Below are 14046 nucleotides of genomic sequence, written 5' to 3'. Positions count from 1 at the left end.
TTCTCAACTGCGACACCATGAAAATGCAGCCGACAAATGATTGGGAGAAAGACTATTCTCTCAATTTTAGGTTTAGGTAACGATGAGGATTTATATTGGCACCCCACGTTATGGGATAAGGGCCACCTGTTCATAAATAGCCTGTCGGATCCAGAAAACCGACAGACTATTTCTCTGTTCAACTCAACTGTCAGTTATGAAGAACTGACTCATCACATCCTTCCTGCGTAGCCTTAGCTGGCTCCAAGTATCACTCGCATGTGAATCAGCCTTTCTGCGCTTTACGCTCCAAATGGACGTTTTCTCCTTCTTTTGTTCATAATGGCTCCATTGCACCTAATAAACTCAAAAGCAAACATAAGATACATAATTTACAAGAAAACTCGCAAAGAAAGTATAAATACTAGATATAAAAGTAGGTGCTTTAGACACCTATCAGTTGCTGGAGTGAAAGAGTGGGAAAGTGGGAAATCGTGGGTAAACCAGTTCCATATCGTGCGGAGACTTGGTTGATTGTCCATCCACTACTTTGCTAACTTCCTCAACCGTTTGCACGACTTACTCACATTTCTCATCGTGGGTGTGCACACGAACCGTAAGCCGCCAGACCAAAACCCTACTGATTATCCCCCATGTGACGTGATTGATGCCTCACGAATGTGGTGTCTGCATGGCAGACTGTATTTAATTAGTCAGTTGTTGACTTGAGTAGATGATGAGTCTTAGCCTTGATGAGTCGATCATAATGAACGAATGTGTATGCTCTGAGACTCATGGATCGATCAAAAAGTGTCTGCTAGGGACACAATAATGGAAAAACGTTGAGTCTTGATGAATTGTGATATGTCATTTTACCAGTCGAAGTAATAATGATATTTGGATCGAGCGTCGATGAGATTGCTCGACCAAGGACTTATTTTGATATGTCGAGCATTCAACAAGAAATCAAAGATATTGTTGAATTATACAGAATTCTCTTTTGTGATTTAATATATCATGAGTGATCAAATGATAAGGTAGGATTCATAAATATGGGATGGTCATCCGTTCGAACCATGTTGCTCAGTCGAGCAAAACTGCTGGTAGCAGGACCAAACATTAATATAAATAAGAATATTGATAGCTGATCTATATGAGAATTACCGCTCGATCGAGCAATTAAATATTGATTGCAAGTACTACTCATTTGAGCAAGTATTGCTCGACTGAATAAATATTGCTTGATTGAGCAAATATTACTAGCTGGAGCGAATTTTGCTCGATTAATGAATATTTGGTAGTAGGACCAAATAAAATATTAATTAAATACTGGTATCTGGACCTAATATTGGATAATTAATTAGGATGTTGATTGCTGGATCAACAGAAAATTATTAGTGTTTGAACTTGCTCAGAAATATGGTTTGCAGAGCACTTGGTTCGAAACCCTATTTTTTTGATCGATTGTTGATCAATTGATGGTTTACTGAAAATCAAGCAATGTCTGAGAGAGGGACCAAGTACATGGGATCATATCCCGACCATGTAGCGCCCAGGTGCTCGAATGCGCATGCACCAAAGTCCTTTGTAGACTAGTCGGTGAAAGGATGATTAAATGCTCGTTTAATCATTATTAAAATAGTGCTCGTCTGAGCATTAGGTAGTAAAACCTAATTATGGAGAGAGGAGGGACCGACCAAGGGGTATGAGACCGGCCTTGGTGGTCGTGGGACCAGCTGGTGGTCGATTGATCAAATTCCAGGTTGATTGGAAAGAGTTTGAACCCAATATGAACCGTAGAAGATTAATTTGGTCAAAATCATTAATGTATGTGGGACCGGCTCCTTGCAAGCCTAAGGGCCGACCTTGGTCTGTCAAGGTGGCATGCCCGTGTCACCACATTTTCCGTGACTAGATCCTAAGAGTTTTGATATTTTCTGGTGCGCGTTCGAGCAATATTTTGGATTTTCAGAAGAGTTTGATCTTGACTGAAACTCCCGATTTTGCTTGAATGAGAAAGTAGAATTTTTCTCGCGTGACCAATATTTTGAGAATATTAAAATAATGATATTTTAATTATGTTGTGAGAAGCCCGGACGGTCATGTGACCATTTGACTTTTTGGCTTTTTGGTAGTTTGAGCAATATTTGAGAAATATGGAAAAACCAGCGTTTTTGCTCAAACGAAGGAGTTTCATGAGATGAAGGAGGAAATAATAATAATAATAAAATAAGGGATTATAGGGTGTGGGACCGGCCACGTTTAGGGCATGACCATCCGTCTATTAGGCCCGGTCCCGTGAAACCCCTCCCTATTTTTTATTATTTTTCATCGTGTGAGGGAAATATGGAGAAACTAGGAGTTTTGCTCAAACGAGGAAGTTTGCTCAAACAAGAGAGTATTCATGAGATGAGGAAAGTAATAAAAAAAAAACGGGGAGAGGCGTGGACCGGCCACGGCGGCATGACTGGCCGACCGGCGGGCCCGGTCCCGCGCGCCTTTCTTTTATTTTTATTTTATTGTTATTTCTCTCTTGTTTCACATATGTTTCCTCGTTCGTCCAAAATTTTGAATGCTCGTTCATGCTTTTGGGTGCTCGTTTGTGCATTATTGTTAAGTACACTTGCACCATTTTCTCAGGAATTACTCGGTGATGGCCTTGATGCCCGAACATTGAATATCTATTACTAATTCATGGAATTCAGCCGGGAATAAGCCATGCAACGGAGTAATAAGATATAATAGATTATTGTTCTAGGAATTCGATTGATGAACGTTGCGCTAGAATTTAATCTATGAGTTGCTCTATAGTAGCATGCAACATGTCTAGGAGCGAGTTTATTTGACAATCGAGGTATGAGATGATAGAAGCATCATACTCGTTCTGAATATTGTAACTATATAGTCAGCGAACAATGTGGCATCCTGAAGACGTTAACGCTCTATACTAGCATTAAATATGTCTAGGAGCCATCCAATCGGTAAGAGATTCTATACATATGCGCTATACATATTCAGGGAACAATGTGGCATTCTGAAGACGTTAATGCTCTATTCTAGCATGCAATATGTCTAGGAGCCGTCCAATCATTTCGATTCTATATAGAGGTGCTGATGAAATATGCGAAGTGTTGAAAGGCTCAACTGAGAGGCTTTACGAATAACATATTCATACAGAACTCTGAGAGGACGAGCTTTCACGAATCCTAAAATATGAGTTTCACATACATTTCTGAAGCTATGTCAGAAACATGCGAGATCATGATATTACGATTTTAGCCTTTATTGAAAATTCACCATCAACAGGGTTGTATGCAGGATACCTAATGGGGTTGTAAAAGGCTTGAAAGTTATGAATATATTTTAATTTCCATATTTGTTGGATATGAAACCTGGTTTCCGGATTGACAGTTTTGACTATATTTTTGAATCTGAAACAATGGGAAAGTTTTCCACTGTTAATGCTACAATCACGATAAGCAGATATGGCCGATTCTTAGAGGAATGATTTTTTGAGTTAACTGGGTGGATTTAAGAGTTAACATAATGAAAGATGACATCTAATGTATATGTTATCATGATAGTTTATCATGATAGTTTATCATGATAGTTCGTCCATGCAGATGCCCAAAGCCAACAGTTTATCATGATAGTTCGTCCATACAGTTTATCATGATAGTTCGTCCATGCAGATGCCCAAAGCCAACAGTTGATGTTATAGGAGGACTTGTGATTGGAGGTGGTTTAGAGTTGGAAATGGTTAGTGATTTCTGCTAACTAGTAGTTATATGGATGTGTAACTAGTAGTTACACAAGATATATGGATATGTAACCAATAGTTACACAAGCTATATGGATGTCTAACTGCTAGTTACACATCCTGCTAGTTACACATCATAGGATATAAAGTTTATGTTCTATATATTGCAGGTTATTATGAAAAGGTATATCATGCATATTGGAATGACTAGATAACATTGGTTGGCAGTTGCTTTATGGCCAGCTTGTTCTCAGTAAAGGACCATCATTCGGTTTGGATGATGATCTAGCTAAAGAAACGAGTAAAGAAGGTCAATTCTTTATCCTAAAAATCTCTCCCTCGACTCTTCCATGAAAAGGAAAAACACTATTCAATGCACTCAAATTCTTTTTGAAGTTTTTCTTTGTGAGTAGCTTAGGCACAAAAGCAAAAGATAACATAAGAGGTTTCTTCGGTGCTTAATATTGGTGTTGATTTTAAAGTTTGTTTATTTTGTTTCAGATCGTAACAAAAGAAATATGAGAGAGTTTGGAATATAATACTTTTGAGTTTCCGTTCAGCTTTGAATAGATGGTAACTACATTGCGCGCTGGGGCAGAGTATGTTGGAGTTCCTGTACAGAACTGCGTGCTTATTGCTGGAGGCCAATCTGGAGTATCTGAATCTTAATGCATAGTCATGCCATGTATCGTTCTGGCATTTCTTTGCTTGCTGGTACACCTTTTTAGGTCCCTCTCTTTTTGTTTTTAGTTTCAAATTCTATGTCTAGACTGCGCATTTATTCACATTACACAAGTAGGATGCATGTGTAATTTCTAGTTACACATGTTATATGCTTGTGTAACTCCTACTTACACAAGTAGGATGCATGTGTAACTCTGAATTACACTAGATAGATGCATGAGTATCTTTTAATTACACATGCTAAATGAACAAACCTTGTAACCAAAAAATTACGCATACCAGTTACACAAGCTAATTGAATGTGTAATTGTGAGTTACACATGCTATGTGGATGTGTATCTGTTGCATATGCTTATACTTTGGTGTGTTTGATGAGCACTTGTTTTGAGTTTGCAAAAAATTTGAATTCTTGCAGCGAAGTTGTTTTTTAAGCTCTGGTTTTTAATTACTTGATTTCACATCTCCCTATGATAGAATGTGATTCGTGTAGATGAAACCACATTGTTGTATGTACTGTTCATTTTAATATTATAAACACTGATTGCTTGTTGTTATATTTCAGGTTTCAGATAATTTCATAACGGCTAATTGCTTAAATGTGATAATAGTCTCGCTGGAATTGGAGTTGACGCTGAATACACAAATCAGATGCATGTGTAACTCTCAATTACACTAGATAGATGCATATGTAACTCTCAATTACAATAGACAGAAGCGTGTGTAACTTCTAGTTACACATGCTAAGAAATTATTATAAATGAATATTAAAGTAATACATGTAATTTTTGTATGCGTTCTTTTTGATGTCTATTTTAATGATGTGTAACTTTGCATTACACATGACATAAGGATGTGTAACTTCTGTATACACATGCCATATGCATGTGTAACTTCTGTTTACACATTCACACTATACTTTAATAATATTGGGCCTATATTTAATAATTTTGGGCTTAAATTTAAATTTTATTTAATTTGGGACTTGACAATATATAAAAGAGCATGGATGTCTTTTAATAACTCGAGGCCTTGATTTAAACTTCTTTTAATTAAGGGCCTCATATTATGGGTTATCCATGGGTCGGGCCTTAACCTAATTTCCCCGACTAGATTTAGGGTTTGTAATTTCTGCATATCCTCACGGTTATTATTAAAGGGAAGGGGTAGGTTTATAAAAAGAAATCAAGTTTTTATCAAATTTTCTACTAACTAATTTTTAACCGTTTTTTCAACTACCTTGGGGTATCAATAGTGCTTTTTAGGGGTATATAAAAGAAGACCCTTAAAGATATACGAGAAATATTTCAAGAATTCACTGGATTAAATAGTGATCCTAACCAATTTAGTCAGACAGCTAAAGGAATAAAGATTTTGATTTTCGGGAAAGAGACATTGTGCATATATATGTACGACAATGAGACTTGCTTTAAAAAATATACAATATCGATCTTTCTTATTTGTACATTTATTACGATTCCATAAATGACAGATTGTTATCTGAACTCTGAAGACTAACATAAATCGTGGTTAAGTACTTTACCAAAGACTTTAAAATTGAAAAAGAATTAGAGAGATTATTATCTGAACTCCGAAGACTAATTTAAATCGTGGTTAAGTACTTTACCAAAAACTTTAAAACTGAAAAAAAATTACAATATTATTTGAGTTGATAAAATGCAAAATCAAGTCACCATTCAGCGTTGACATGAAGTATGAAGCTTTTTTACCCTGCTCAATGTAACCGGCTTATTAACCTAGCCTAGTCAGTTGTCTTCTGCAATTTCGCCAGCACGGCACGGTACCATTTAGCCAGCACGGCACAGTACCAGATGCTCAAGTTTGAATTATCTTAAGTTTGAGACGCGGGATAAAGTTGCACTAATATACAGTGGATAAAGAAATCAAATAATAGGCGGAGCGCAATTGTCTATTCAAAAGTTCGTTATGAACTTGGGCCGCATTATAACGGCTACTTTCAAGGGTTAAATTTTAGAATGCAACATAAATTTCCACTGCTGTTTATTTTCATCTCCTAGCATCTCTTCGAAAAAAATCTTCTCTTTTGTTTACATTATCAATCGTCGTTGCCCGTCGGCGAGGGGTTTGTTTCTATATTGTTCTTTCAAGGTCAGATCTATGTTGGTAACAATTCTTTATTTTTGAGCAAGAAATTGCGGTAAAACTTAGTTTTGGCAATTTTCTTTTGATTTTATCCTAGGTTTCGGAGCCATGACGCTGGATAAGCCCAAACACGCAGAAGGAGAAGAAAATGAAGAACACAAACCGGGGTTTTTAGGTAAAGTGAAGGGTTTCATACACGATGTTGGAGAAAAAATTGAAGAAAAGGTCGGATTTGGTAAGCCAACAGCCGATGTAAAAGCGATACACATCGATTCAATCGATTCAAAAAGAGCGGAGCTCCGTGTTGAAGTCCTCATCACAAACCCAAATCCGATACCTCTAGTTGATATAAACTACCTAATTGAGAGTGAAGGTCGAAAGCTTGTTTCAGGCTTAATCCCTGACAAGGGTACTATTCATTCCCATGGATCAGAAACAATTCAAATCCCATTAACTATAATTTACGACGACATCAAGAGCACCTATGACGACATTAACCCCGGCAGTATAATTCCTTACAAAGTTCATGTTGAGCTCATTGTAGATGTACCCGTTATAGGAAGAATCACACTGCCCATGGAGAAGACTGGAGAAATACCTGTACCTTATAAGCCAGAAGTTGAATTGGCGAAGATTAGGTTTGGCAAGTTTGCATTTGACGAAACAAGTGCAACTTTGCACATCAAATTGGATAACAAGAATGATTTTGATTTGTGCTTAAACGTATTGGAATATGAAGTATGGATCGGCGGCACAAATATTGGAGGTGCTCGTTTATCAAAATCTGCAAAAATAGAAAAGAAAGCGCAGGGGATTGTTGAGGTTCCAATTTTATTTAGACCAAAGGATTTTGGGTCTGCAATGTGGGAGATGATTAGAGGAAGAGGAACTGGATATTCAATCAAGGGAAATATTGATGTTGATACTGTATTTGGACCCATGAAATTACCTTTCGAGAGAGAAGGTGGTCGGACACGCCTTAGGAAGGAACATGATGATAAAGCTGATGACGAGGTATCTGTATATAATCCTTCAATGCTGCTTCATTTCCTAATGCTTATAAATTTCGTTTTCTGATCAAAATATCCAAATATCAAAGCTTCCTGTCTTGGCAACATTTTTATTTTTGTTCCTATGTAATGCAGGATTGAATGAGCTATAAATTTGTGGAACATGGAAGAAGAGAGAAAATACATTTATGTTGCATTTTGACATGCATTAGGTGCAGGTGCAGGTGCAAATGCAACTGGCAGGCTAGCAAGAACCATATTAGCAAGCAAAGAAATGTAAAACTAGAAATATAAATTTTGTGGTGTTTAAGATTGTACAAATATAACCTCCCCATTATAGTTGATCCAAATTCCCTTTTTTTTTTTTTTGAATTTTTGTTCTGTTCTTGATTATCTTCTGGTCCTTTTGTTTTTTCTGCTGTTTCTTTCTTTAGTTTATATGGATTTCACAGAGGACTCTGCCAACAAAAGTTGACTGTACAGTACTGTTCATTTACAGGTGGTAGACTGTGACTGGTGAAGACCATAAGTTTGACTAAACGGCTGGAAGAAAATAACCAACCACAACTCGACACGTATTGGAATCTGAATTAATGCATTTCCCTTGATTCTTAATCTTTAATTGATTCTGTAAACCCACTTCTACTGGTAAGCTGTAACGTAGGTAAAGAAGGTGAAGATCTAACATGAACTCAAAACAGCGTCTTCTCTTCAAATTATGGAGTCGACACACACAAATACACAATCATAATTATATAGTAAGTCTTCTTCACCTACGTTTACAAAGTCCCAAACAAGAATAAATTAAGGAAGGTGAAAAATGCAAAATCTTTTACAGTATTTTTTCCATAAGAAGCTCTTTAATTTCAGAGAGAAAAATACAGAAGAAAGTTACAGTGGTTTTCCCATTGAACAAACTACAGAAATTGAAAGAGAGAAGAAAGATTTCAAATTCTAGCAGAGATAACAGCATAAGAAATCAAAGCAACTATCTGTGCAATCATAACAGCATGAACAACTGCATCACAAGAACAAAACAAACATAAAAATCACATATAATCGTTCAAAGAAAGAAAAGAAGATAAACTTCACAGAGTTATAAGCAAATGGACATGGTATAATCGAAATCAAAAGGGTAATGAGTTATAGTAATACCATTCGTTGATGATCTTGTCTTGTTCATCTTCTCCTGCAGCAGATATATTCATCCCTTGAGTTCTTGGTGGTTCCATTTTCTCTCTTTGAGTGGAAGTAGTGATGGGTTTTGAGTGTTTTTGACCAAATGAGAAACGAGACACAACTAGGGGTCGGTCACTAGCTATATAGAGAAATTTAGTGGCTCAATAGGAAAAGGATAATGAGCACATATTTATAGTAGAAGTTGAAATGAAACGGAAACTTACTCACGTGATCCCTCCCACTTACTCCCACTGAAAAAAGCACCTTAAAGAAAAAAAAAAAAAAGAATTTCTTTTGTTTAATGCGATATCACAAACAAAGAAAAGAAATAGTTTGTTTAATTACCGGATACTTATATAAACCCCAAAAATACGAGCATTAGGCATCCGGAAAATGATAATTGTCCCCCGAACCTGCACCGACTTCAAACATAGGTAGAGGTTTGAGTCAACACTCACTTATCACTTGTATGCGTCTTTGAGATCATGTTTGGCTAAGCGGGATGAGAATTTGTTCACGTGAATCATACTTGCTCACCATCAAAAAAAAAAAAAAAAATCATACTTGCTCGGGTGAAGAATACAGAATATACTACTTAAATTGGTTTTGATTTCTATTATTTTGATTTTGTTTTTTCACAAAATTGGTTAAAAAGACCAAAATCAACAATTTCTGGGTGAAAAGGATATTTAGATTTTGATACTGTTTAAATGGAAAAATATGTAAAAATAGCTAGGATGTAAACACTTTCATCCTACCCATTTTCAAATACTTTTTTTTATTTTTAATTTACATCAGGATGCATCCACTTTCATCCTTGCTATTTTTTAAGTTTAAGTCATGATGAATCCAGTTTCATCCTTGCTATTTTTTTGTGTCAATTTCACCCATAATAATTTTTACTCCTCCATTTGAACCATGTTTTAAAAATATTTGGACAAACGACCCATTTTCCGTTTGTCTTTTCAGAGACATGCTTGTAGATCCGAAAACGGACTCTCTTTAATGTTGGAAAATAGACACTAACACAGGGTGAAGAAAAGAATGTTGTATTAGGGTTCAAGGCTCTAATGAAAGATTCTTTTCGACAATTATTCGACCCTTTCCCAATTGAATTGGCGAGTACAAACAGGTCAATGAATATCGCCGTCAGGATACTTGAAGCCCCACAACAGTTGTTGGATTCAAAGCTTGTACGACCTTGATCCAACCAAGAACACACTGGTTTTGATACTGATGATGCTTGTAAGAAAGAAAACAGAGAAAGTTGAGAGATGTGTTTTGAATGAAAACAAGTCTTCTATTTAAAGAGGAAATCACACCCTTTGGAGATGACTTTTCATCTCCACAGGCATCTTTTCATAGTGAACATGCGCGTCTCTTCCTTCAATGCTTCCATTGGTGAAACGAGTTTTATGTTCAGTTTTCTAACTGACAATAGGAACCCTAGAACAGAAAATTTCCAGCGAGACGCTGTCTCGCACTCTGCAGGGGGCCCCTTGCCCATAGACCCCAGCGACCTGACCGGACAGGTCGAACCCCGAGAGTAGCCTAAATGCCTTCGATTCAAGAATTTGTTGAAAATATCCAACATTTAATACCGACATTGTTTTATGGACTAGAGGTTACTTGATATATGCAATTTGCCAAATTGCTTTTTCTTTTGATTACTACTAATTAAGTTCCATGTTCAGAATTTAAATGTTTACAACAAATGAAAAAATGAAAAATGAAAATGGGAAACTTTAGTAAATGAGTTTGGAAACATTATCAAAAATCAGAAACTACAAAAGAGTAATGACGAACTAATATCTGGCATGACGTGTGAGCAACCAATTTGGGTTAATTTACAATCTTTTGTCAGTTTACATATTTGGAATATTGGGTGATAGCTGGATTTCTAGTTTTAACCACTAAGCAAACATATTCAATGAATCACCTCGACATACCATTTCCATTATTACCAAGTCTATCACCTAACCAAACTCATTGATTACTGGCCAACGCCAATCAATTCATATGAGTTCAGTGCTACGTTTGAACGTATGACTCGCTTGAGACCCTGATGGGCTATTGACATGTCATTTTTCTCGGTGCACACTATTCACTAGTTATTCAGTGGCCCATGACCATTTCAGCGCATGCACTGGCTCAATTCTGAGCGAAACTAAAATAAAGTACCATCATTTGGGACATACAATAAAATTTTGGGGCATACAGACTTATTGTGCCATCCAAAGATTCATGATATGGGGTGTCTAGTGATGCTTAAGTTACTGTAATACTCTTATATAGTTTAAATTACATCATTATCCTTCTTCTAAATTAAATTCTAATCCTAAAATCCTCTCACTAATTAACCATCCTCGAATTAACTGCCCTCCCACTAATTAAACATCCCATAATTAACTACCCTCCCACTAATTAACCGTTACTAATTAACCCATTTAATTCAAAACTTAAAACAAATTTATTCATCTTCTTCTTCTTCCCTCTTTTTCTTCTCCTTCTTCTCTCTTCTTCATTTTCTTCTCAAAAATCAGTAAAAAACGTTGAATCACCAAAAACAAATTCGATTAAACCCATAGACATTATGCCACCTCGTTATAAGCGAGTTGCTAGATCAGGTAAGTTGCTTGATCCAGGAGTTGTTTCTGCAGCAACTCAACCTAGGGTTTTTGATAAAGATGAAGTTGAAGAGGATAATGGATTTATTGGTGTTGGAGAGCGAGAAATAGACCTTGATTCCTTAAAATTGCACATAGAAAGGTATTTCCCACAACCCCATTGCTTGGTTTTTCGTATTTCATTAATTTGATGAATGTAATCGATGATTCATTGTGGTTTCAGTGGTTACAGTGTGTTGTTCGGCTGAACCTGTATTTTTTTTTCTACAGACGAAGAACAGTTCGGCTGATAGGTATGTTGTGTTTTAAATATCGAATCAGCCGAACCTACTTGTTCATCTCATCGTAATTTTGATGATAATCAGCTGAACTTCAGTACGTGTATATGTTATCTTAGATTGTTCGGCTCATTTTAATAAATATCGAATGCGCCGAACTTTACTCTATGTATGGCTAACATGTTTGGTATAAACTTGTGTATTTATAGGTGACTTATCATCTTGTTTAGTAGTAGAAACATATTTATTTTTTTAGGAAAATCAATTAAGGTGTATCATTTGTTTTAGTAACCATCCGGGAAAATTCAAAGAGAAGCCTAAGAGGAGAACAATGGAAGTGACTCCTTCTAATTCGAAAACTCCCAAACCTCGAGCTGGTGGTAGAAAGAACTTGCATGCAGGGAAAAGGGGAACTGACGAAAGTGTCTCATTTCCTGTAGAAGAGCAAGAGCCCGGCAATGATGAAGATAAGGATTGTGATGATGAAGAGGAAGAACCACAAGAAGAACTACAACAAGAAACCCAACAAAAACAAGATAAAGGAAAGAAGAAAGTTGTTACATCAAGGGAGACAGGTAAGCACATTCCTAGTGATGATAATGTCATACGTGCTCGCGAGAATGGTTTGCCCCATGGTCTTCTGAAAGATGGTGGAAGAGTGTTGGCTACAAGAAGTCATGGGCGAAGAGAATCTATGAGACTCCGGATTACAGGGATGCAGTCCGCGTACTTAGACACCAAAGTGCCGCATATTGGGATATTTTCAAAGAGGCACCTGAGGTGGTGGCTTTAGTACAAGGCTCTGTTTTATGGCCTGCTATTTTCTATGCACAAGAGGATTTTGATGCAGTTACAAACTCAGCCTTCAATGAGAGATTTTGTCTGGAGACTTACACATTTCATCTCCTCTTTGGCGAGATGACAGTTACTCCCGATGATGCACAAAAGATTAGTGGTCTTAGAATGAAGGGGGAAAATGTGAAATCTGAGGTTTATGAAATGACTTGGGATGCGTTGTATGTACTTGCCGAGGAAACTCTTGGTTGGCCAAAAGACAAGACAGAATTGGAGTTTGCCTGCGCTGCTAAAGAGGTGAAGTTTGTGGATTCTAGCACAAATAAGTTGAAGAAAATCAAGTTCACCGCTTTGAAAAAGTGTTTTGGAGATACAAATGAGAAAATTTTAAAAAGAGAGATGGTTATGGACGAAGTCACAGTTAGGCGCACTGCTACCGCGTATTTGTTGTATACTCTAGGAAGTGTAATATTTCCTGATAACAGTGGGAACAAGGTGAATGCTCAATATCTTCAATTGTTAAAGGATTTGAAAAGCTTCCACAAGTACTCTTGGGGAACCGCAACCCTTTCTTTCCTTTTCGATCAACTTGGAACCGCCTCTAGGTTATCAAGTACAAATATTGGAGGTTATTTCACTATGCTTCAGGTAAGTTTGCACACTATATTTAAATTTTAATCACTAAAATCGGCTTATAATTATATTTTATGTTTTTGCCGAACCTACTTTAACAAGGTTCGGCTTATGCGATATTTTTGAGCCGAACCTTTTTTGTTCGGCTCTTTGTTGATGTTTTTTATCAGCCGAACTTTACTCTGTTTCCTAAGTTAGCAGTCTCAATGATCCAATTTCATTGATCATGATAAATAGTATTATTTATATATATATATACATTCTTGATGTAGGTATGGATATATGACTATTTCCCGGAATTGAAATTGGGAAAGGAAGATGACAAATGGGTAGATACATTCCCTACCTCGGCGAAATGGATTTTTTATATATTCTTGATGTAGGTATGGATATATGACCATTTCCCGGAATTGAAATTGGCAAAGGAAGATGACAAATGGGTAGATACATTCCCTACCTCGACGAACTGGATTTTCAAGGAAAACAAGAAGAGGAATAAAAAGGAAATATTGATAGCTTTGAGAGAAAAGTTAGACTCTTTGACTGTTCAAGACGTTGTATTTCAACCATACCAGCAGGATGAAGATGAGGATGAAGTTGTTGAAGATGAAGATATGCCATTGGGGATGTACTACGGGCCTTTGTTTTATCCCGAAGGTTTTACATTGTTTGATCCTCGTCGAGTACTCCGTCAATATGGATTTATCCAAACGATTCCGCTACTAGAGGAATCAAAGTTCAAGTTGTTGCCCAAGGGTTCTAAGGGAACTAAGAGTACTGATAGTGCATGGAATGTCGAATATGATCCCGATCCTACCATTGAATGTTGGGATAAATTGGAAGAGAACAAATTAAGTAGGGTAAACTTAGAAGAGTTGCGTGAAGATCCTTGTGAAGTTGACCCCTCTTATATAGATTGGTATAACCAAATTTCACATCCCTTAATCATTAATAGGGAAAGTCAAGATTTGGTATATGCT

General features: G+C 36.7%; 1 protein-coding gene and 1 long non-coding RNA gene across 2 annotated transcripts; one reads left to right on the top strand and one right to left on the bottom strand.

The window, feature by feature from the left end:
• The first annotated feature begins 6423 nt into the window (after positions 1–6423).
• On the top strand, positions 6424–7923 carry LOC113294033. Its single transcript, XM_026542463.1, has 3 exons — positions 6424–6550; positions 6642–7558; positions 7690–7923. The coding sequence occupies exons 2-3, from the start codon at positions 6653–6655 to the stop codon at positions 7693–7695; spliced, it is 912 nt and encodes a 303-aa protein (XP_026398248.1). The 5' UTR covers positions 6424–6550; positions 6642–6652; the 3' UTR covers positions 7696–7923.
• A 369-nt stretch (positions 7924–8292) lies between these two features.
• On the bottom strand, positions 8293–8905 carry LOC113294040. Its single transcript, XR_003332647.1, has 2 exons — positions 8710–8905; positions 8293–8572 (listed from the first exon to the last, which is right to left on the bottom strand). It is a non-coding gene; the product is annotated as an uncharacterized LOC113294040 (long non-coding RNA).
• Positions 8906–14046: the final 5141 nt, after the last annotated feature.

The sequence above is a fragment of the Papaver somniferum genome, chromosome 1 (assembly GCF_003573695.1).
Source record: "Papaver somniferum cultivar HN1 chromosome 1, ASM357369v1, whole genome shotgun sequence".
NCBI classification, from domain to species: domain Eukaryota; kingdom Viridiplantae; phylum Streptophyta; class Magnoliopsida; order Ranunculales; family Papaveraceae; genus Papaver; species Papaver somniferum.
Note: the sequence above shows the minus strand (reverse complement) of the source record. Positions and strands in the feature narration are given on the sequence as shown.

What these genes read in the sequence shown, in the direction of transcription:
- LOC113294033 (XM_026542463.1), top strand. Translation starts at nt 6,653, where the DNA reads ATGACGCTGGATAAGCCCAAACACGCAGAAGGAGAAGAAAATGAAGAA.